General features: G+C 44.6%; 1 protein-coding gene across 1 annotated transcript in view; it reads left to right on the forward strand.

Annotated features, from left to right (window-relative positions):
- Positions 1 to 25,358, forward strand: part of PLCB1 (phospholipase C beta 1) — a 1,154,983-nt gene that overhangs the window by 943,621 nt on the left and 186,004 nt on the right. Inside the window, exons 19-22 of the mRNA XM_082249959.1 lie at positions 12,877 to 13,031; positions 16,077 to 16,241; positions 20,801 to 20,900; positions 24,637 to 24,741. Coding sequence (XP_082106085.1) covers positions 12,877 to 13,031; positions 16,077 to 16,241; positions 20,801 to 20,900; positions 24,637 to 24,741 — 525 coding nt within the window. The remainder of the gene's footprint in view (positions 1 to 12,876; positions 13,032 to 16,076; positions 16,242 to 20,800; positions 20,901 to 24,636; positions 24,742 to 25,358) is intronic.

The raw sequence follows: 25,358 nt of genomic DNA on the forward strand, positions 1-25,358 counted from the left end.
GTGAACCGGCTCTAAGAGTTAACACTCCTGTCAGATTTTTATTTTGTCATTTGTCTCCCATTGCGGAGATTTCCATTCACTTTCTGTCCCATAGACGCAGCCGGAACTAAGAGGAAATCCCTCCAAAGTGAAAGAAATCCTCTTTTAGACAGGTGGAACCTCAACAAGTGTGTCCTCTTTAGATGACTTCTCTTCTATTCCTGTTCCAGTAGCCACTCAAAAGTTTAGATTCCTTCTGACTGTGGTCACTAAGTGCCTTCTACAGTGATTTCCAGCTTGTAGAGCAATGGTTATCAACTTGTAAGGTAAAGGGGGCCTCAAATGTGGCCCCTAATGTCTTCAAAGGGATGCATATAGTATTTATTACGTGGTATGCCACAGAATTACTGTTACAGACTGAAGACTTGCTAGAGGAAATGATTGCTCTTCAGGAGTCTCTGTAGGAGACTGTCAAAGACTAGGGACATGTTGCATGAAACCACTAGACTTTTCTACTATTAAAGGCCCCTTTACAAATCAGTGATCCCTCTACAGACTGTGGGGGCCCAAGGGCCACAATTTAAACATCAAAGGGTGGCATGTGGCCCTTGGGCCACAGGTTGGGCTCCGGGGTTCTAGAGGGATCTCACAGGTATGGTACTTGCATAGTGACATTGGTCCACGCTGTAAAAATATCCATACCTGGAATTCTTCTTCGAGAGTAAAACATAATCATGGATTATCCATGAACACCTCATACTTGTTTGCATGTTAGAAGGGGACCAGTGTAGGTAAAACATATTCCAATGTGACATTTTAATCATTTGAACTATAACTTACAATTATATCAGATCTACTGTATATCTGAAAACTGACAGAATCTTGGAGTTATGTTACCTCAGCTCTTTTCCTGAAATACTGACTTAATAGAAATCATAATGGTGGTGGACCATTGAGTTAACACAAAAAAATAAGTAAATATATGCATACACACACACATATATATATATATTGTGACAGGAAGTCAGGTAAATCTGGGAATGTAGTCACTGAGAGGAGACACATTCCCACCTGCTTTGAAAAGTTCACTGATACTATAGGGTGTTGGCTGCAGAGAGAGCCAGCAGGAAGTTGAAAACCATTCAGCTGTTCAGAATGAGGAGATCAAGGCCTCTATAATTTGTCCAGAGAAAATCTATTGAGTGCTGCCTCCTGTCGCTGTGTGAGCTGGGAAGAGGAGGACAGACATACGTGTACCTCCCGACGCCGTGTGGGCATGGGAGAAGGACTGCTGCCGCCTGTCGCCGTGTGGGCTGGGAGAGGGGGACAGTCGGATGTGTGCCTCCCGACAAGCTGGTGAGCATGGGAGAAGACCCCCTACAGCGATGTGAAGCTAAGGAGGGTAACCACGAGTGAAGACGTCTCAAAGGTGAGAAGACAAAGTGTTCCATGTGAAGAGTGTGAAGAGTAAAGGGACCTGTTAAATGAACTGTGTTCAATGTGAAGAATCTGAAGAGTAAAGGATCCTGTTATAAATGAACATGTGTTGATGTGAAAGAAACAAAGGGACATGTTCAATGGACAATGTTTGTGCTGTGTGAAAAGCAAACAAATGGACATTTGAGTGTCTGCTGTAGGATCAGCAGTGTCGGCCCAACAGTAGGTTGGAAAGACTTCTTAGGTAGGTTCCAGCGTGAGAAGGTAGCCGCCCACAGAGGCAAGGATTTATTTTGTCTTTTATTTTATTTTGGCTGTTTTGACGCTTGCAATTGTGTGAAGTAAATTGCATGAATAAATCAGTCTTGTTTTCAACCTCTGCTCGGCTATCTCTCTGTGAAAACGCACCCCCAAAGGGGTCATCCACACCCGCCACCGAGCTAATCCCTCACATATGGTGGAGGTATGCAGTGGGCATAAGCAGAGATCCCTGCAAGGAAGTGCAAATGTTTGATGAACTTTATCTGGTGCATGAGATTGCACAATCTATGTGTGCAGGAGAGAAGATCCTGACAGAAAAAAAAAGTGTTTTAAAGAGACAGCGGTCTCAAAATTATTTGATGAACTTTGTTGTGTCTGGTGCAAGTGACTGCACAAACTGTGTGCGCAGGAAAAGAGATCCCGCAAGAGAGAGAAAAACTACATGTGTTAAAGAGACAGTGGTCTGAAAATTTTTGCTGGACTGTGAAAAATTTGTGGAGTTATTGAAGATGGGGCGATCCAAACGCCTGAAAAATGCAAAGATAGATGAAATGAGAGACCGGATTCTATGGATGGAGGGGATGTTACCGTCTGAACCAACCCCATCCATGCCTAAAGAGAGTCTACTAAAGAGGAAGGTTGTTGTCCCTAGCAACACTGATGAAACTGCTATGGAGACGCAGTGTGCTCAGATGAAAAGTAAACCCAAAATGGGGGAGATGCTGAAACAACGGAGCTTTGCAGCTCAACAAAAGGCTCATCAAGAGAGCATGGCAGGCTGGAAACAGAGACGCCAGCAGCCAATGGAGGCCATCGGTTTGGAGGAAACCGAGTATGTGTGCAGGGCTGAGTTGGATGCCTTGCAACGGAAAATGGAAGAAAAGGAACAAGCCTTGGAATTGCTTAAAATGGAGCATAGAAACTTGCAGGAAATGAATGAACTACTCAAGTCTCATGTGTTACAGTGGGAAGAATCCACTGCTCTTCTTTTGGTCGAGTTGCAAAAATGTCAAGACACTATAAAGGAGAAAGATACCATCCTCATGGAAAAGGAAATTGAAATTCAGACTTTGCAGAAGCAAAGTATGTGTGAAATGTTGGAGTTGCGTAATCAGCTGGAAAAAAGTCTTCAGTGTTTGGAAGTTACAAAAATAGACCTGCAGGAGTCGCAGGAACAGAATGTCGCTCTGAAAACGACATTGTCTCTCAGCGACAACGAGAAAAGTGAAAGAGAGGCTAAATTACTGAGTACTGTGTATGAGCTCACCACTTTGAGCAATGTGGTAGATGAATTACGTGCAGACTGTGAAAGTTGGAAAGGTGAAGCCCAACGTTTCCAGCAGCAGTTAAAGGAGAAAGAAGCCTGTGTGGCAGAATTACAGTCTCATTCCCAGAAGCTAGCCAATGAGGTGAAAGCTCTTATGCAGGGAAAAGGAGATTGTGAACATAAGAGGGAAAAAGTAGAGGCACGGCTTCTGGAATCGCAAGTCAAGGTGTCAGAAGGTGACCGATTGTGTGCTAAGCTGTCAGAGAAGGCAAACCGACTGCAGGTTGAGTTGGACAATGTTACAAATCGGCTTTCTCAAGCAGACAGCAAATCTAGAGAAATTGCGGAAGATTTTTCTATCTTGGAATCGCAGCTGCAAGACACGCAGGAACTCTTACAGGAAGAGAGGTGTCAAAGGCTGAGTTTTAGCACAAAGCTCAAACAAATGGAAGATGAGAAAAATGGCTTCCTGGAACAATTAAAAGAGGAGGCGGAAGCAAAGAAAAACCTATCAGAGCAAGTCGCAACATTGCAAGCTCAGATAGCGGATATGAAAAAACGCATGGAAGAAAGCGTTGGTTCATTACAGTGTGTTGAAGATGTGAAAAAGAAGTTTGATCAGATGCTTGGTGAAGAGAAGACTGTGTCTGCAAAATATGCAGAAGAACGCGCACGTGCAGAAACGGAGGTGCGTGATAACGAGAGCAAAGCCCTGTTCTTGGCTCGCTCTTTGGAGGAAGCTCTAGAGTGTAAGGCTGAACTAGAAAGTGTTAAACAGCTGCGTACAGAAATGGAAGAATTGGTCAGCTCCAAGGATGATGTTGTGAAAAGCGTTCAGGAGCTAGAAAAGTCTAAGCGAGCCTTAGAACAGCAAGTAGAAGAGATGAAGATTCCGTTGCAGGAACTGGAAGAGGAATTCCAGGCAACAGAGGATCTGTCCCAAAGAGGGGATAGTGTGCCTGATGCAGTTTTTAAAAGGATCAGTGTTTTGGGGTCTGTCCTGAGTGAGCCTCAGAAATGTGATGACACGTGGCTTGAATCACCCCTTTGGAATAAACCGTTCCTTCAAAAACTTCAAGCATTGGAAAATGTATCATTAGAACTTCAGCAAACAAAGGAGCTGAGTAAGAAATGTGATGATTTCTCAGTTCAGGCTGAAAACCTAGTGGGGAAAACTAAGGCTGTTGGTGAAAACGTGAAGCAAATGAATAAGTGCCTTTCAGGGAGTGTTTCCAAAATGGAACTGGTGAAAGACGGGTGGCAGAAGTTTGATCGTGATCTTGAGATTAATTCCATGTGGAATTCAGATAGAGAAAAAGAACTAGGTGACCTTGAGCGGTCAAATAGTTCAGCAGAAAGTGCATTGAAGAAACCTGTAAAAGAATGTGTTGCAGTTCCATGCTTCTTCACTGATGCAGAGAGGAGGTCTATAATGGATACCACCCAGATCGCTGGGTTCAACTGTGTTGTTGCCTTTAACCCCTATGTTGGTGGAAGGAAAGTTGATGATGTTCTGGTTGGCTACTTCTGTGAAGAGTTTGGCAAGAAATATAAACTGAATATCAAATCAAATAGTAGGCCTTTACTGCGACTCGCTCAGGAGGGCGAAAAGTTTAAGAAGTTGATGAGTGCAAATGCTTCAGATCTGCCTATGAATATGAAATGTTTGGTGAATGATATTGATGTCTCTGGGAAAAGGAACAGGGGTCACTTTGAAGAAATGTGTGACAGCCTGTTGTCTCAATTGGAAAATCCTCTGCACAGCATCTTAGAGCAAGCAAAGCTCAAGAAGGAAGATCATTCCCTTTTACAACAAAAAGTCAATGATTGTGTACAGCTGTATGGAGAGGCAACTCAAGTCACAGAGGGATGTCAAGAGTCCCTACTTGGAACAAACCTTAGTGAAGCAAAGGTTCTCAAAGTTTTGTGGAAAACATTTATGGATTGCAGAGAGAGGCGTCTTAAGAATGTTGAAGACATTAAGACTAGCCCAATTGAGTTGCCTATGGATCACGGACCTCCATGGTGGATTGGACAGACGGTTATGAGGGACAAGCTGTCTGACATTTATGAGAAAGCTGTCAATGAAGATGACAGAAACGAGAAGGAGCAAAATTATGCCAAAAATGCAGTTGAAGAATGTGTATATGAGATGAGAGACAAACTGTGTGGCATTTATGAGAAATCTGTCAGTGAAGATGACAGAAACTGTTTCATCCGGAAGCTTGAGGATAATAGGAGGCTTATCAGTGAGTCAGCAGTGCCTGACACATGCGTGCCTGGAAATATGTGTCCCAACCCTAGGGTTGAAACAAGAGGGGGGGGGTATGTGACAGGAAGTCAGGTAAATCTGGGAATGTAGTCACTGAGAGGAGACACATTCCCACCTGCTTTGAAAAGTTCACTGATACTATAGGGTGTTGGCTGCAAAAAGAGCCAGCAGGAAGTTGAAAACCATTCAGCTGTTCAGAATGAGGAGATCAAGGCCTCTATAATTTGTCCAGAGAAAATCTATTGAGTGCTGCCTCCTGTCGCTGTGTGAGCTGGGAAGAGGAGGACAGACATACGTGTACCTCCCGACGCCGTGTGGGCATGGGAGAAGGACTGCTGCCGCCTGTCGCCGTGTGGGCTGGGAGAGGGGGACAGTCGGATGTGTGCCTCCCGACAAGCTGGTGAGCATGGGAGAAGACCCCCTACAGCGATGTGAAGCTAAGGAGGGTAACCACGAGTGAAGACGTCTCAAAGGTGAGAAGACAAAGTGTTCCATGTGAAGAGTGTGAAGAGTAAAGGGACCTGTTAAATGAACTGTGTTCAATGTGAAGAATCTGAAGAGTAAAGGATCCTGTTATAAATGAACATGTGCTGTGTGAAAGAAACAAAGGGACATGTTCAATGGACAATGTTTGTGCTGTGTGAAAAGCAAACAAATGGACATTTGAGTGTCTGCTGTAGGATCAGCAGTGTCGGCCCAACAGTAGGTTGGAAAGACTTCTTAGGTAGGTTCCAGCGTGAGAAGGTAGCCGCCCACAGAGGCAAGGATTTATTTTGTCTTTTATTTTATTTTGGCTGTTTTGACGCTTGCAATTGTGTGAAGTAAATTGCATGAATAAATCAGTCTTGTTTTCAACCTCTGCTCGGCTATCTCTCTGTGAAAACGCACTCCCAAAGGGGTCATCCACACCCGCCACCGAGCTAATCCCTTACAATATATATATATATATATATATATATATATATATATATATATATATATGTGTATGTAGCAGGATTTCCAGGCATTGGGCCTGATATGGGTCTGCCATGGTTACCGTTAACTCCAAAAGCGCATTTAAGCTGATTGCCCAAGTGTGAGATCTGAGTCAAAGAACAGTCCGGCATCTTTGGTTTGTTTTGTTTATTTTATATGGGGATGGGAGAAGGGAATGAGTGGAATACTCCTCTGGCTCAACTAGGTACAATGGGGACACTTGAGAAAAATGCCTTTCAGCGCTGACTTGACGCCGGCTGAATGCCGACCAACGCTTGCTGGCGCTTGAAATCACTGACTTGCTATACTGTACTGAAGACTGACTTCTGACACTCTGGTTAGCTCAAAAGTCCTTGACACTGCTCCCTCCAGTCCTTTCTGACTGAGGTAGCCTCCTCCTCCTGTAATGCTGCTGCAACTCTTAACATTGTACACACTGCACTGCACACTCTGCACTGTACACTCAGGGCCCAACCTCTGGCACTCCCTTTGCTCTTCAGGGTCAACTCTTGCACCCCTTTTACTTTGCTCCTGCACCGGCTAGTTAGCTCCTGGATCCCTCTGACCTTCTCCCGAGTGGTCCCCTCTCACTAGGCAGACCCCCAGGGTCAGTTTGCAGTACTCACGACTGGGAATGCTTTCCTGAAACTCGTCCCCTCTCAGCTCCGCTGGTCCTCGGCACACCGGATCCTCTCTGCAGCTCAGCTCAGCCCTGTATCCCCTCAGGCAAGCCACCTGGGATACCCGATTCTTCCTATCAGGAGTACTCTCCCTCCTGGGACTCTGCTTCCCGCCAAAGACCATCTGTCATGTGCTCCCCACAGACTTATACCCTCTCCCAGAATGCTCTGCGACAGAATCTGCCCTTCCAGGATGGATACAAGCCCTGGTGTGCTATTGGTCAGGTTTCCTCCACTGCCCAAACTTCCAAAGAGAAAAAGTGACCGCACTCAGAGATGAATGAATTTGAAGTGTTTATTCCCATTCATAAAAGACAACGGTGCATCGAACAGACATGGACACGGTTGACATGTTTCACGACTCTGTAGGTCGCTTACTCATAACCCTCCTCCACTGCCCAATGAGAGCCCTCTTTGGGACACAGTTGGGGGGTCTCCCCAACTCAACAGGCACACCTGGGAACACATGCCAGCCTAGCTGAAATCATGGCCCTGCTGATAAGCAGACAAGACCCACTATACTTTACCTAGCGCCAACTTTGTAGGGTGCTACATATATATATTATATACAGTATATAAAACTTCCAGTTATGTGATGCATGTTAGTCAGTGCAGTAAGACACATAATTAATTAGTAGATTCAATCACTATAATAGCGTATTCTTGCTGTGCTCTAGTTTAGCCTTTGACCTAGTTTTAAAAAGCTTTCCTTTGAATAATTTATAAAGAAGTAATTTATGAAGACCGCACTTCGCTTGAATTTAAAGAAAACCACAACCGGTGCACGAAACAGCAGAAGATCCCACAGACATGATTGTGATTTATTTTGTGGGATTTTGATAAACCTCTTTAATGATTTATTCATATATTTCTTTCAACATCACTGCTTTAATATTAGGAAAAAATACTGTAGAAAACCCAACCTGCTAAGTGTGAATATAATAAAAACTGCAGATGTACTGTAGTAAGATAGATGGGACCATGAAGTGTCATTTCATACATACAGTAATAACGTGGGATCTTAGAGGGTTTCTGCAGCCCTTTTAAAGTTTCCTTCATAATGCTGGTTTGAACTAGTAAAGGTCCTTATTGGTATGGGCATGGCCCACATTTACATGGCAGTGCTGGTGGCCAGCAATAGGTATGGTGCCAAGAACAAACTTGTGGAAAGGAGTGTGTCTATTTTTCCCATACTCAGAAGTTAGAGGTTCTTGGTGTTCTGATGGCGCTCTACGGGATTAAATGGCACTTCATGTTGTTTGCACTATATAGTATAAATAGTGAAACTGTTGGGATATGTAGAGCAAGGCTCAGACCCCAACATGATTTTCAATGCTGTCCATGACTTTGGCAAGGGGATCTCTATCACAATTCTCAACCCAGCTAGGCTTCTGCATCCAAGACTTTGCATTTCTTTTTTACTGGTGTAGCACCCTACAGGTAGGTGCTAGGCATATATATATAGTGGGCCTTGTCTGCCTAACAGCAGGGCTGTGATTTATTTAGTTAGGGTGTCAGGGCTTCCAGATGTGCCTGCTGAAGGGAGAAGTTCTCCCCACTGGCCTGTGAGAGGCTTCTCATAGGGCAGTGTGGGAAGCCCAATCAGGGGACACATCCCAGCTTGTAACTACCCCAGAAGGCAGATTATGCTGCAAAGGATTCTGGGAGTGGGTATAAGTTTGGGGGGAAGAGCGTGGCACGGTGTCTTTGGTGGGAGCAGAGTCCCAGGAGGGAGAGTACAGCGGTCTCTCCTCCTGTCTAAGGAAAGCGGATATCTCTGGGTGTCGCCTGAGTATCCAGAGAGTGCTGAGTTGAGCTGAGGGGATCCGGTGTGCCGAGAACCGGCAGAGAGCGAGAGGGGTCGTCCCAGGAAAGCCTACACAGGTCGTGAGGATTGCCCCTGGGGGGTCTGCCAGAGTTAAAGGGGACCACTCCGGAAGAGGTTCTGGGATCCAGTGCCAGCTAGCTGAAAGGGGGTACCTAGGTTGAGGACCCTGAAGTTACAGAGGGGGGTGCATAGACAGTGAACCCCGAAGAGTTCAAGTTAAAGGGGTCACCTGCTTATGGGCCCTGAATTGTACAGAGTGTGCCAGTTGGGATTTACAGCTTTACAGAATTCTGCAACATACTACCTCAAGCCAGAGCAAGGCGGTAGGGAAGTATTCAGTGACTTGTTGCAGTATAACAGTGTCGGTGGTTCTACAATTTCACAGTCCTGGATCTTCTGGACTATAAGTCGAGGATTCAGCACTTCTATTCTATTAAGTTACAGAGTGTTCTTAGAGTTAGTGAGCGTTGGCTGGCGCCGGCTGGTGTCTAGGAGGCGCCAACAGGCATTTTTCAGGAACAAAGTACCAAGTGTATATAGTTGAAGCCTAAAGGAGTATCCCACTCATTCCCTTCTCCCATCCCCTCTATCTGCAATAAAACAACAAAATAAAGATGCCAGAGTTGTCCATGTCTCAGTCTTCACACCCAGGGCCGCAGCTCACATGGGCTGGAAAGGTAACCGGTAGCAATGGCAGACCCACATCAGGCCACAGGCCTGGAAAACCTGCTACACTGGTTTGACCTACCGAAAGTAAATTTTTCCGAGGCCATGGCCCCCATGCCCATATTGCAGTACTGGAGCCTGGTATTAGTTCTGGTGCCAGTCACTTGTGGGTTGGGGTGTGTCTATTCTTCCCCTATCCAGTAGTTTCAGGTTCTTGGACGTCTGTTGCACTCTACAAGGTATTATATGGCACTTTATATAATTTCACTATATAGTCCAACTTTTAGGTTAGGTAGAGCAAGATTCAGTCCCTGACATGGTCTTTATTACTGTCCATAATCTTGGCAAGGACATCTCACCCCTTTACTTTACACAATTAGGCATGAGCATTCGGGACTTGGCATTTCTTGTTCACTGGTTTGGCTAACAGAAGGTCTTTATTTTCAGGTGCGAGGCCTCATGTCCATGTAGCAGTACTGGGGCCTGGAAATAGTTCTGGTGCCAATCACTAACTTGGGGGTAGGGGTGTGTCTGTTCTTCCCATATCCTGTAGTTTGAGGTTCTAGGAGTTCTGTTGGCACTCTACAAGGTATTATATGGTGCTTTATGTAATTTCACTATGTAGTCCAGCTTACTAGGTAAAGTAAGATTCAGTTCAGTCTTTTTTGCATTCCATGATCTTAACAAGGCGATCTCCAACCTTTTTACTTAACCCAATTAGGCTTCAGCATTCAGGACTTGGCATTTCTTGTTTACTGGTTTGACCTACTGAAAGTTAATATTTTCAAGGGCATGGCCCCCATGCCCATGTTGCAGTACTGGGGTTTGGTAATAGTTCTGATGCCAATCGCTATTGTGTGGGTAGGGGTGTGTCTGTTCTTCCCAGATCAATTAGTTTGAGGTTCTTGAAATTCTGTTGGCAACCTACAAGGTATTATATGGCACTTTATGTAATTTTACTATGCAGCTCATCTTTTGGGTTAAGTAGAGCAAGGTTCAGTCCCTGATATGGTCTTTATTACTGTCCATGATCTTAGCAAGGACATCTCCACCCCTTTGCTTTACCCAATTAGGTAAGAGAAAAAAATGTTAAAGAACATAGTGATATTTAGTTTAGGAGGTGACTTTTACTCGGTTGCATCTCCAGTAGCCATCAATGATGTGTGAGGGAACCCCTAAGGAGTTAAAGAAGGATTCCAGGTATGGATATATTTTCACATCTTAAACGAACCCCAGATATGGTCTTTATTACTGTTCATGATCTTGGCAAGGACATCTCCGTTCCTTTAGTTTACCCAATTAGGGTTTAGCATTCAGAACGTGGTATTTCTTGTTTATCCCCAGATGAGCATTTATATGGCAATTCAGATGCAGCAAGCAGGTTTACCTTAGTGTTTTCTCCATATCATTTTATGGTATTCTATATTGTATTCTATATTGTATATTGTATGTGTAGCACCCTCCTAGATAGGTGCTAGGAAAAGCATAGTTTTTGCTCTGCCTGCTTATCAGGAGAGCCTGATCGATAGTTAGACCTGTTGCATGTGTCCATGTGTGATTCACCTGGTCTGAGGGAGTGTCCCCACTGTATCCAATAGGGGAGCCTGTTGGACAGTGGATGAAACCCAGCCAGTGACGCACAGGCTTTTGTGGCTGTCCCAGTGGTGCATCCTGAGATTGATCATAAAAGCCAAGGGCACATGGGACAGGGGTCTTTGGGCGGGAAGCCAGGTCCCAGGAGGAGTGTGATGGCTGTCTCTCCTCCTGTCAGTGTGGAAAGTGGTCACAGACAGTTGGCCTAGTGGACCAGAACTGTGGTGCTGAGCTAAGAGGTCCAGAAGATACTGATGGTGGAGCAAGTGGCAGAGCAACCTGAGGAAAAACAGTGTCTGTGAGTACCAGTGAGTTTGCCAGGGGTCTGTCCAGGAAGGGGACCACTCCGGTGAGAGTCAGTGGACAGGAGCTAGTACACACAGCAATTAAGAAAGGGGGTGCCAAGTTAGACCCTGAAGAGTAACCTAAAGCATAGTTCACTTTTATATCTTCACTGCAGTGCAAGGTAAAGCAGCGGCCTTGCCGCACACACTACGGTTAGATGTCCTCAGGATTTGTGCATAGTTCTTAAGTTGGAGTATCCCACTCATCCCTTCTCCCTTTCAAGTTCCAAATAAAATACAAAAAACTAAATCCCCTGGACTGTTCATTGACTGAGCCAAGGACTTAAAGTGATAATTTTAACAGACTGTTGCTATGGGTAACCCAGGGGAATTAATTCTCAGCAGCTCCTAAGGGGGCAGTGCTACATATGGTAAATGTATTCCATAAAAGGTAATCACTGATCGGCCCATACGTGGACAAGGAGGCAGAGAAAATTTCCCTCCATGCAGTGCTGCATCTTGGCCTATGCCAACAAGGCCCAGGCCTAGGGCGGCACTTTGCAGGGGGGGGAGCAAAAAAGCTGCACCCTGCAAGAAAAAAAAACAACCTTCTCCCGACTCCTGCATGAAAAGTGTCCACACCGGCTTGGGCTACACTTTTAGTATAGTGCCAGTCTTATGGGGCAAATTGGGCTGGAGGGCAGGGTCCAGGAGGCAGATCAGTCTGGCAGCCCCACAAAGCAGTCACACTTCTACCTGTGGGTATGATAATGCCAGCCAGTGAGGACAGGCACTGATAAGCTGCACTGATGGGGCCACACTGATAAGGCAACACTGATTTGCTGCACTGATGGGCACTGATATGCTGCACTGATGGGTGCTAATAGGCTGCACTAATGGGCACTAATATGCTGCTCTGATGGCCACTGATGAGGTGGCAATGGTGGGTATCAATAAACTGCACCGATGGGCACTAATGAGGCTGCACTGATAAGGCAGCACTGATGGCCACTGATAAGGCTGCACTGATAGGCACTGATAATCTGTGGTTGTGGTTTACAGATGAAAGGGCAGGTCAAAAACAGGAAGGGTGTGGCCTTTACTGGAAGGGGTGGGTCATATTTAAATTAGGGGGTGCCCAAGTTTAGTCAGGCCTAGGGCAGCACAAAACCTTAATACACCCCTGCCTCCATGCCCTGCAGTTTCTGACCCCAGTATGACCTGGAAGGGTATTGAAGCCTGTCGTACTTCACCCAAAATAAATCTTGACAGAAATCCATTGATAGCATATTCTAACCCAAAGGACCCCCTGATGTTGTTCTAAAGTACAAGGTGCAATAACCAGATACATCCAGTCAGAATGCATCTAGTTTGAGTTCTGATTGGTTGCTGTCAACACTTCAACTAGCACTATTTAATAAATGAAATAATCTGTGGTGAGGCCTGCTTTACCCTCGGCCCCTTTATGTTGAAGGCAGTTTGTCAGAAATAGAAATATGGAAGCTTTCATTGCGTATTTGTTCTCAAAGGTGCGTACTCAAAGGCCGTCATCCTTCCCTTTCCTATTATTTCTGTCTATCGGCTTTATCGTGGGTCGATTTCTTCATTATTAATGCGCCCTCTTTTGCTTACAGATATTTCTATGCAGCTAAATATGGGGATGTATGAATACAATGGTAAATGTGGATACAGGCTGAAGCCAGAGTTTATGAGAAGACCAGATAAGCAGTTTGATCCTTTCACAGAGACTACAGTGGATGGAATAGTGGCTAACACACTGTCTGTTAAGGTAATGTATGCAGCTTCGATGCTGTATCCAACTGTCTACTAGCACAATATTTTATTGCTATTGGATTATTTCTTCAATAGCCATTTTTAGTATTTTTATGTGCATATTGTGACCGGGGTCAGGTTCAGATGGTAGCTCTGTAGCAGGAAGGCACCATACAATGCAGTCTCTTTTTTTTCAGGGGGAACATGGGGGGGACGCAGTTCCGGCACCTCCAGCACTGAATGTATGTAACGCCAAGGGTTTCTTGGGTATGCTGGAGGGTTTATTGATGCTGGCTACTGGGCGGATCATGTTTCTGGAGGGGTCAATTGTTGATGAGAGAGACCTACTATTGAGGGAGGGTATATTGCTGCTGGGAAATCTATTTCTGCTGGTGGGTGTGCTGTTGCTGGGGGTCTATTACATTTGGGGGATCTATAGTTGCTGGGAGGGATATATTGTTGCTGGGGAATCTATAGTTGCTGGGAGAGATCTATTATTGCTGTGAGAGATCTATGGCACTTTTCCACTGCAAGTACCGGCTCGGCTCTACTCAGCCCTGCTTGGTCTGCTTGGCCCGGTTTGCTTTTCCACTGCTGGTACAGTGTTGGAACGGTTCGGTACGGTATGGTTTGCTTTTCCACTAAAGTAGTACTAAAGTTAAGTGGGTGGGATAACAACGGGGTGGGTGGGATTCTCTGACCAATCAGTGGCTAGTAGTGACTGCATGCAAAGGATTGTGGGATATGGTACCGGGTATGGTACCTCTTGGAACCACAATCGAGGTGGTACTGTTTTTGAGAGCCGTACTGTTCGGTTCCATGCAGTGGAAAAGCGCCGCCGTACCGTACCGTACCGTACCGAACCGTTCCTACACCATACAATGCGGTACCAGCAGTGGAAAAGCACAAAAGCGAGCCGAACCGTTCGGGTCCATGCAGTGGAAAAGCACCATTAGTGTAGCTGGAGGGATCTATTGTTAGTAGGGGGTCTGTAGTTTCTGGGAAGGTCTATTATTGCTGGGGGGGTTCTACTGTTGCTGGACGGGATCTATTGTTGCTAGGGTGTCTATTGTTGCTGGATGCAGGGGATCTATTTTACTGCCTTTCATTTGCACATTCCAAATAAATTACTTAGCACCCAAAAATTATACTTGCTTCTGTATTCTCTAAAAGGGGCGGTACTGCGAGGCAGGTAGAAGGTGGAACCAATGGTCATTGCTCGGAGGGGGGTAGTGGGCGGAGACCAGGGGTGACTTGGAAGGGGATTAGTACCTGCACCTGGGAAAAAAGCCCTGCTTTCAGGGATTACAGGACTCGTGTTTTCTTTGTGGCCAGTTGACAAAAAATAAAGCTTTATTTCAGCAGTTCGGCATAAGAGGCGGTCCACACTAGCGCAAATTGTCAGGCGACTTGTCAGCCTGACAAGTCGCGCTCCCTCGCAGTCCATTGACTGCTACAGGACCCGTTCTAATAGCTCCGACTTAGAAAAAGGGTCCTGTACTACTTCGGGGCGACCTCGGAGCGACTTGCATAGACTTCCATTATGTGAAGTCCATGCAAGTCGCTCCGAAGTCGTGGTGCATGGGAATGCACAAGTCGCCCCCGAAGTAGTACAGAGTCGTGTCGCCCCAGTGTGAACCGACTCTAAAAGTCCTGTTTACTTCACAAAATGCCAAAAGTCCATGCAGTAGGCTTTTGCTCAGGCTCAACAACTTGGTAAACTCTCCATGTGCACAGTCAGTTCCATCCATAGAGTTGTCGGCTAAAAAGTCCCTAGCACAGTCTCTTCCCGTGAGGCCTCCCAACCCTTCTATATTGAGCCAGGTATTCTATATCAGTGTTTCTCAACCTTTTTTTAGTCAAGGCACCCTTTTATAGACAGTCTCGAAGCACCCCATTCTAAAATGTAAAAGCTATTCTAATAGTTTTACATAATGCAGCAACATTCACAAGTCCAAGTAGGACACCCAACATTGGAGGTCTTTTATTCTTCCAAAGCAAATACACTTTTGCAAACTGGTACTGACTAGTATTCCAATGTTTCTCTTCTCCCTCAGTTTTTCTCCATCAATCAGCTATTGTGACCCCAAAACTGATAGAGAGGGGCAGGGGAGGGTCAAACAATGATGCTATGCAGACAACTGACATCAACCTCATCAACTGATGATGCCATTGGTCATTAGGACGCGGCACTAAAAGGTTGTAATGGTGCACAATGGAAATCTGGGACTTGGTGTAACTAAAAAGGAAGCCTTCATCCACACGGCAGCTTGTATACAATTTGTGGGCAATTTTTAGGTATTTTGCCAAGGCACCCCTGAAGAAACCTTAAGGCACCCTGGATAAAAAAGGCAGTTCTAGAAGATGGACTTGTGGACTGGGGTACCCAGGCTGGGGAACCGCTCAATCTCTTCGGCAGCCCAAAGTCCAGGCTCCACAGAGGAATTTTACAAGTCTACTCCTAAAGGGAGACAAACCTTTTTTCCTCACCAGGGTTCCCTGGAGCCTACAGCCACCCCAACCCACATTCTGGGCATCAGCTATCTCCCATCCACCTCCTTGTCTGCCATTTTAGCCCTAAAGCCTAGTACACACGCAACAAATTTTCCCCGACCGGTCGTCCGTCTTTTGTCCAAAGTGGTGTCTGTTGGTTGGAATGTGCCTAGACTGCACACGAATTTTCCCGCACGACAAAATTCTACTTCAGAAGTGATGTCATGGGTTGGATTGCTTTGTATGTGTTCTTTCATCTCTGAGCATGCCCAGTCTTGCTCATTAGATTTTTCCCCATCGAAATCTGTACTGATGAGATGAAAATCAGACGTGCTTTTACGGTCGTCAAAAATTTTATAGCCTGCACACCAGGATTTTTTCGCCCGAAAAGTCGGAGTCGGTTGTCGGAAGCATCATACTAACAAGCCGACAATCGGCCGATCGGTCATCGGACGAAAATTCCCGGCCGAATTTCTACTCATGTGTACAGAGCTTTAATTCTGTCACAATATGTAATATACATTGCTGAAATGTTATTCTATTTATTTATTTGTTTCTTTTCTTGTAGATCATTTCAGGGCAGTTCCTTTCAGATAAAAAGGTTGGCACCTATGTAGAAGTAGACATGTTCGGATTACCTGTTGATACCAGGCGAAAAGCATTCAAGACGAAGACGTCACAAGGCAATGCTGTGAACCCAGTCTGGGAAGAGGAACCTATTGTCTTCAAGAAGGTTAACTCAATATTTCAATTTAAGAGCTTTATTTAAAAGAATGTAGTGCTATTTAATTTAAGAGGCGATTTTCACTCAGTTGCATCTCCAGTAGCCATCAGTGATGTGTGAGGGAGCCCTAAAGAGTTAGGCTGGGTTCACACTATTGAGAATTGGATGCAGATTTTCCGGCATCCAATTCGCATGTCAGGAGATTGTGACCGGCTCTCTATGGAGCCAGTTCACATATCTCCGGAGCTTCTCAGGGGCGAAACGCACAGGAGTCATGTGGGTCTTCTGGTCCGTTTCAGGTCCGAATTCAGCCAAAAATTCGGACTGAAATCGGACCTGAAATGGTGAACGGGGACGCACCGGACCCCTGCTGTGAGCCGCTCCGTGCAGCAGTGTGAACCCAGCCTTAACCACTTAAGCCCCGGAAGATTTTACCCCCTTCCTGACCAGGGCCTATTTTGCGATTCGGCACTGCGTGACTTTAACGGACAATTGCGCGGTCGTGCGACGCTGTACCTAAACTAATTTGACGTCCTTTTTTTCCCACAAACAGAGCTTTCTTTTGGTGGTATTTGATCACCTGTGCAATTTTTTGATCATGCGCTATAAACAAAAAAAGAGCGAAAATTTTGCAAAAATAACAATATTTTTCAAATTTTTTTATATGAAATTCCCCCCCAAAAAATGTAAAAATCAAAATTTTTTAACATGTTTGGCCAATTTGTTTTCTGCTACATATGCTTGGTAAAAAAAATCACAATAAGCGTATTTTGATTGGTTTGCGCAAAAGTTATTGCATTTACTAACTAAGGGAAAGATTTTTGTCATTTTTGTTGTTTTTTTTTAATGTAATGGCGGCGATCTGCAATTTTTTTTTTTTGCGGGACTGCGACATTGCGGCGGACAGATCAGACCCTTGACTGACATTTTTGACACTTTTGGGGTTACCAGTGACATTACTACAGTAATCAGTGCTATAAATATGCACTGTTACTGTAATAATGACACTGGCAGGGAAGGGGTTAACTTTATTGGGGTAGGAGGGGTTAAGTATGTCCCTAGGGGCATGATTCTAAGTGTCATTGGACATGGCTACTGGTGTAAGAACAGAGATCAACGGTCCTACATAGTAGAACCGAGTGATCTCCATTCTTACACAGGGGAGAATGACAGGCGGCTTTTTTTACATTAGCCGCCTGCCTTTCTCCCTTCACAGCGCACGATAGCGAGTGACCGGCGGACATCGGGTCCGCCGGTCACAAGCACTGACTTCTTAGGGAACGAGCCGGGGCGGGCGCGCGCTCGCCCACTATTGCCTCAAAAGCTAGTGACAGGCTAGTGACGCACCGGTACGTCACTTTGCCTGGCCGGGGCTGAACGCCGCAGTATATGTACTTGCGGCGGTCGGCAACTGGTTAAAGAAGAATTCCAGGTATGGATATATTTTCACATACAGTAGTTATATTGGTCCAGCTTGAACCAATGTAACTATGCATATACCATACTTGCGGGAACGCTCTGGAAGATCGGCACGGGCATCATTCAGAGAACACTTTGCATTTCCTCAGTGAGTGTAAACGTTCTCTGATTGGATGAGGTGAAGAGGCGATGTCACGATCGCCACCTCTTCCAGTCAGAGAATGTTTTGCATTCATTGAGAAAATGCAAAGCATTCTCTAAAAGGCGCCTGTGCCGAGCGGCCAACCTCCTGTGTTCACACAATGCAAAAGGGAGGCTGGTTGGCACAGGAATCTAGTGGGGATCACTGGGGTAACGGTGTGTACTTCAGTGATTTCCAGCTTCTAGTGGGATCTCACAGGTACAGTATATGCATAGTTCAAGGTGGACCAATGTAACTATGTAAAAATATCCATATCTGGAATTTATCTTTCAGTTTACAGTTAAAGCACAATATTGCAGCATTTCACCATCGTGTGACTAATCTTGGCTGTAGGGTAATCCAGGGTATACCATAGTTGTTCCATTACGTAGCAGCAAGTTATGGGTCTTCAATGATTAGTCATAGCCGGTATTAGTAGTACAACTGAGAAACAAAACTATGTAACTTTGCTCTAAATGATAGAAATCAGGTAAAGTGAACAATTTTTGGGAGGACTTTAAATATACCGTTGGTAGCTATTAAAGAAAAAAGATTTAAAAAAAAAAATACAATTTTATCACAAAATCTTATTGAAATGTATCCAATTTGTGATAATTTCCCAATGCTGTTGCATGCCCTTAAATGGGTCAACGTGTTTTGCGGGGTCACCCGCTTCTTCAGGACCAACTATTAAAGGACAGTAGATTGTACAAAAAAAAGTGGAATTACGCTCACGATTATTTTAAAAACAATATCTTGCGTCAAGGAGTTTGGTGCTCATCCATGTAAAGCCACTGGTGTATACAGTAAAGCTGTTGGTGTAAACAGTAAAGCCGCTGGTGCATACAGTAAAGCTATTGGTGTATACCATAAAGCCACTGGTGTATACAGTAAAGCCGTTGGTGTATACAGTAAAGCCACTGGTGTATACAGTAAAGCCGTTGGTGTATACCATAAAGCCACTGGTGTATACTGTAAAGTCGCTGGTGTATACAGTAAAGCCGCTGGTGTATACTGTAAAGCCGCTGGTGTATACTGTAAAGCCGTTGGTGTATACAGTAAAGCCGCTGGTGTATACTGTAAAGCCGTTGGTGTATACCATAAAGCCACTGGTGTATACTGTAAAGCCGTTGGTGTATACAGTAGAGCTGCTGGTGTATACTGTAAAGCCGTTGGTGTATACCGTAAAGCCACCAGTGTATATAGTAAAGCCGTTGGTGTATACCGTAAAGCCGCTGGTGTATACTGTAAAGCCACTGGTGTATACAGTAAAGCCGTTGGTGTATACAGTAAAGCCGCTGGTGTATACTGTAAAGTCACTGTTGTATACAGTAAAGCCGCAGGTGTATACCGTAAAGCCACCGGTGTATACAGTAAAGCTGTTGGTGTATATAGTAAAGCCGTTGGTGTATATAGTAAAGCCGCTGGCAGTGGAGGCTGGTGCCCAAAATTGGACAGGAAGGCGGATATTCCCCTGCCCCCCGCCCCTGCGTGGGAGATGGACGCAAAGGAGGCAGATGGTAGGGCTGCTGCTCCTTGCTCTGGGGCCGCTGCTTCTCCTCCCGGCCGAACAGGAATTGGGTCCCAGAACTCACTTCCTGATTGGCCGGGAGGAAAATCAGGAAGACAATAGCGAGTATTAGTTATGTCATACAAGTAGGTGGGCTCGGGGCGCAGTGCTCTGCGCCACGAGCCCACCCTTTTTTGAAGTCAACTAGAGCTTAAGGCTCTAATCATGTGCTTCAAAAAAATAAAAGTGAAATTCATGCGTCCGGCACCCCTGCATGTAGATTAGGATAGGGCTGCTGCTGGTGTATACATTACTGTATGTGGCCAGAGGTCGGGGGGCGCTGGTGGCTCCCAGTGCTTCCTGGAGAACTCAGAGAACTGTTGACACTTCCGGGTGCTCTGAACTTGCGTTAAGCCCGCCCCACCCGGCTGGGAGTGTCTCCAAGTTCTCCAGGAAGCGATGGGAGCCACCAGCACCCCCCGGACCTCTGGCCACATGAGTACTGTATACACCAGCGGCTTTACATGGATGAGCACCAGACTCCTTAACTCAGGATATACATTGTGAGTGTAATTCAACTTTTTATTTTACACTAAAACTGTGAAATTCTGATTCTTCTACTCAGGGGAGGACTGGGCCAGGAGGCAGGGGGGAAATTGCCCCCTGGGCCATTCTGATGTCCTGTAAAAAGGCTGCACCGCTTCTGCCACAGACATGCCTAAATTATTCCTGGTGAAGAGAAGTAAAAAGTCCCCGCCGCTGACTTACTGAGTGCAGGATGAAGACAAGGACAGAGCGCAGGCCCCCCTACCCCCCCAGCATGGATGGTTTAAACTGTGTCTGAGCAGAGGCCGGTTCCATGCCCCACCATGCCCCACTTGAGACTCTCCTCCCCTCACCAGCCCTGACCGAGCTGTCCCAGCTCCCCACAACCGCCCCCTGCTGGCCAGGTTAGGAACTCGGATTCAGTGGGTGAGTAGAGAGTACCTGGAGCGGAGCTTCAGCCTGGAATGAGGGTCAGGAGGAGGACGAGAAGAGGGAGATTAGGAGGGGGGCTGAGTCCTGTACCATGGGCCTCTGGTTTGTACTTGCCCCCTGGGCTGAAAGTTGCCAGTCTGCCCCTGCTCTGGTTTGTACTTGCCCCCTGGGCTGAAAGTTGCCAGTCTGCCCCTGCTTCTATTGCTCGTCTTGCAAGAGATCGCTCACATGTCAAGTTACAATTAAAAAAAAGAAATTTTTGCAAAACGCTTGTATATCACATTACTCACAAACCCAAGTATTCCTGTATTAGGCAAAATATGGGCACTATTCTTGAATTTTTTATTTTTTTTTAAATAGACCCCTTAGTAATAAGTTGAGCAGGTTTGCATGTTTTTCTTATGAATTCCCTTGAATACTTTGAAATGGTTTTACTTACTTTAATTTCATTTTATGTCTTTTTTTGGGGGTGGGGATCAGGTAGTGCTACCATCCTTGGCCAGCCTCAGAATAGCAGCCTATGAAGAAGGAGGGAAGTTCATAGGTCATCGGATATTGCCGGTCTCCGCAATTCGACCAGGTAGGCTGTTTATTATATCTGCAAGTATTACATTCCTGATAATTCTAAACAAACTTTGTTGCTTTCTCTATGTTCTCCGAATGGAGGGATGTCACTTTATATTGTTGTTTTAATTACTAGTGAGTTTGATAACTTTATTTGGTAACTTAAAGTGATATTAAAGTCTTTTTTTTTTTAAATAACAAACATGTCATACTTATCTGCTCTGTGTAATGGTTTTGCACAGAGCAGCCCCAATCATCCTCTTCTCTGGCCCCTCCCTCCTGCTGAGTGCCCCCACAGCAAAGAGTTTGCAATGGGGCACTCGAGCCAAGCCGCTGTTCTGTATGTCCATTCAGACATGGTGCCGCGACTCGACCCCGCCCGCCCCGTCCCCCTCTCTCCTCATTGGCTCATGACTTTTGACTGACAGCAGCCAGAGACAATGGTGCCTGCTGCTGTCTCAGCCAGTGAAGAGGAAGAGTCCTGAACAGCTGAGACTCTCATGCAACATCGCTGGATCAATAGGGGGCTCGGGTAAGTATTATGCGGGCTGAGGGGAGGCTGCTGCACACGGAAGGTTTTTTTTTAATCTTAATGCATAGAAACCTTCTGCCGTTAGAACCCACCTTCATGACACCCCATTTTTTGCGATACGGCACTGCATTATTTTAAGCGACAATTGAGCGGCCATGCAACACTGTACCCAAATTACATTTTTGGTATTTTTTTCCCACAAATAGAGCTTTCTTTTTGTAGTATTTGATCACCACTGTGTTTTTTTTTTATTTTTTGCGCTATAAACAAAAAAAAAGGCTGATAATTTTGAAAAAAAAAAAATATATATATATATATATATATATATATATATATATTTTACTTTCTGCTATAAAACATATCCAATAAAAATTAAAAAATAAATCAATATTCTTCATTAGAATGTTATAAAAACAGCGCTACCAGGAATGTGAATTAATCAATAAATAATAAAAACATCCAATAATGATAAAATAAATGATAAAATCATCCAATAACTATATTTAATGTAATAAAGTGCACTAGCGGTAAAAAAAATGTAGCAATTCATGAATTGCTAATTTTTTTTTTACCACTAGTGCACTTTATTACATTAAATATAGTTATTGGATGATTTTATAATTTATTTTATCATTATTGGATGTTTTTATTATTTATTGATTAATTCACATTCCTGGTAGCGCTGTTTTTATAACATTTGGTTTTTACCTAAAGAGAGCAGCAGTTGCAGGTAGCACTGGTTTTTTTGTTTTATTTTTAGCGCGGATTTGAATTTAAAATTTTTTTGTACAATATTCTTCATGAATTTAGGCCAATAGGTGTTCTGCTGCATGTTTTTGGTAGAAAAAAATCCCAATAAGCGTATATTGATTTGTTTGCGAAAAAATTATATTGTACAAACGATGGTATATATACTGGAATTTTTATTTATTTTATTACTATTTTTATTTATTTATTTTTCTTTAATAATTTGGTGGTGATAATGGGATTTCGATATTGCGCTGGACAACTGACATAATTCGACACTTAGTGGGAATCAGTGATACTAATACAGTGATCAGTGCTAAAAAAAATATGCACTGTCACTGTACTAATGACACTGGCTGGAAAGGGGTTAATATCAGGAGGGATCAAAGAGTTTACTGTGTGCCTAACCAGTGTTTATGTGTACTGTGTGAGCTGCTTGTACTAAGGGATGTGCTTTGCAGGGAAACAAAATCCAGCACATCGCCACTGACAGGACGGAGCTTCCTATTCTTTACATATGCAGAGCTCTTTCCAGCCTTTCTCCTCGACAATTAGCAGGTGCCAGGGGACATCCATTGGCCGGCACCCACTGATCAGCTTCTACTGTGACTAATCCGGTGGTGTGCGCCCCCTACTCAGGAGTGCAGAATTATGTGTATATACCTGATTCTGCACAGAATGGGCACCCTGTAGCAGAAAGTCTGCTATAGGGCAGTCAGCAAGTGGTTATGAGCAGGGGGGGACCACCAGTCCTCCTGTACCGGGCTCTGGGACACAGGGGAGCCCCAACAGCAGGGGGAATCGGTGCGGTCAGATACAAAACGATGCCCTGTGCGGCTCTCTGCAGCAGCTGAAAGCCAGTTTTTGTCATTGGTGTCAGTTGGAGAAATAGGGCTCCCTTATTGGTGTCCATTGGAAAATTGTGCACCAAGGGCCACATAAGGGTAAGCAAAGGGCCAAAGTTCGGCGACCCCTGATATAGACGATTGCACCACTGGGAAGGCTGACAGCCATATTGGGTGGATTTACTAAAACTGAAGAATACAAAACCTGGTGCAGCTCTGCATAGAAGCCAATCAGCTTCCAGGTTTTATTGTCAAAGCTTAATTGAACACGCTGGAGTTAGAAGCCGATTGGCTACCATGCACAGCTGCACCAGATTTTGTACTCTCCAGTTTTAGTAAATCTCACCCATTGTTTTGGGGTTTTAGGAAGCTTTCAATGACTCCACGTTGACTGTACTGCGGCAAAGTGGTATGTTATCGTCCAGCGACGTAGACCTACGTCGCTGGACTCCTCCCCTTGTGGGTGGCGCGCGCGCGCGCCGCCGGAGGCTCGCTCCCGCTGTATTCAGTCACAGCGGGAGTCGGGCCAGGGGAGGAGCGGCGGTGATCACCACTGCTCTTCCCCGATCGTCGGGGATTGAGTGTGACAGACAGGGTCAGATTGCAGGGTTCAGCATAGCTGAACCTGTGATCTGTCCCTGTGTCACATAGTCCCCTCCCCCCACACACGTCAGTAAGCACCAGGCACACTTAACCCCTTGATCACCAATAAAAATTAACCCCTTCCCTGCCAGTGTCATTTTTACAGTACCAGTGCATATGTATAGCACTGATTACTGTAGTAATGTCACTGGTACCCCCAAAAGTGTCAAAAATGTCAGTCAAGGGTCCGATCTGTCTGCCGCAATGTCGCAGTCCAGCAAAAAAAATCGCAGATCGCCGCCATTACTCGTTAAAAAAAAAACACCAAAAATGACAGAAATCTTTCCCTTAGTTAGTAAACGCAATAACTTTTGCGCAAACCAATCAAAATACGCTTATTGTGATTTTTTTTACCAAACCTATGTAGCAGAAAACAAATTGGCCTAAAATGTTAAAAATTTTGATTTTTACATTTTTTTGGGGGGGGGGGGGATTTCATATAAAAAAATGTGAAAAATATTGTTATTTTTTCAAAATTGTCGCTATTTTTTTGTTTATAGCGCAAAAAGTAAAAATCGCACAGGTGATCAAATACCACCAAAAGAAAGCTCTATTTATAGGGAAAAAAGGACATAAATTTCGTTTGGGTACGGCGTTGCATGACCGCGCAATTGTCAGTTAAAGTTGCACAGTGCCGAATCGTAAAAAGTGGCCTGGACGTAAGACAGCAAAATCCTCCGGTGGTAAAGTGGATAAGCCTCCCCATATACAACATGAGAACATTCAGATGTGCATACCCAATGTCACAGTAAGATTTCACCACTGCTCAGGGGGGGCTGAAGAAAGCCAACTGTCACCTCGATAAACCTGTATTTTATAGACAGACAGGCCACCGACTTTCTTCTGTAATTGTTATATAAAGTGAACTGAATCTGATTATTTCTGCTTATTGGCCACTGTGTTTAATCCCCTTGAACATGTCTAGACATAGTGAACATTTTTGTACTTTTTTTCAAAATAAAAGAAAAACTGCTTTATTTTTTCAGGTTATCATTACATCTGTCTGCGAAATGAGAAGAACGTACCACTGACACTACCAGCCATCTTTGTCTGCATAGTGGTGAAAGATTACGTCCCCGATACATTTGCAGGTATAGGAAATGCTTCAAACTCCTTTTTCTTTTTTTTAACATTTTGTGTGAATTCAATAAAAAATGATACTTTCTCCTAATTTTTAAAATTCTTTTACACATTGAAATATTCTTCATATATATTTTCACCACTGGGTGGCAGCAGCAGCCCAGATATGCTGCAGCCACAGAGGAACAATCCATGGATTGACTTTTTGATGGGCGTGTCTGCAGCACTAAACCTCAATTTATTAACCATAAAAATATAAACTGGGTTGCATGTTGTATATCAATAAGTAAATTTTTAGTTATCGGGATATAAATAGATACATTTGTCATTTTTTTTTATTATATAGGTTTATGAAAAGTCTTTGCACAGAGGCAAAGATTCAAAAGTTCACATTTGGGCAGCTCCTGAAAAGTGATTGGTGGTGGAACGCTTTTTTGGGGACGGCTAAGCAGCTGCTGTCAGCGTTTGGGAGGCGCTCCTGAATGTGCCTGTTTTTTATGGGGGGGTTTCGGAACGGTGATTTTGTTAATGGTTTACTAAAGCATTAAACTGAATTGAATGTATGAAAAGCCGTGGGATGCAAAGCATGCATGGTAGCTTTTAGGTGGGCTCTTGGGGGTTAATAAAA

Source organism: Pelophylax lessonae (genome assembly GCF_965119305.1).
Source record: "Pelophylax lessonae genome assembly, chromosome: 3".
NCBI lineage: Eukaryota > Metazoa > Chordata > Amphibia > Anura > Ranidae > Pelophylax > Pelophylax lessonae.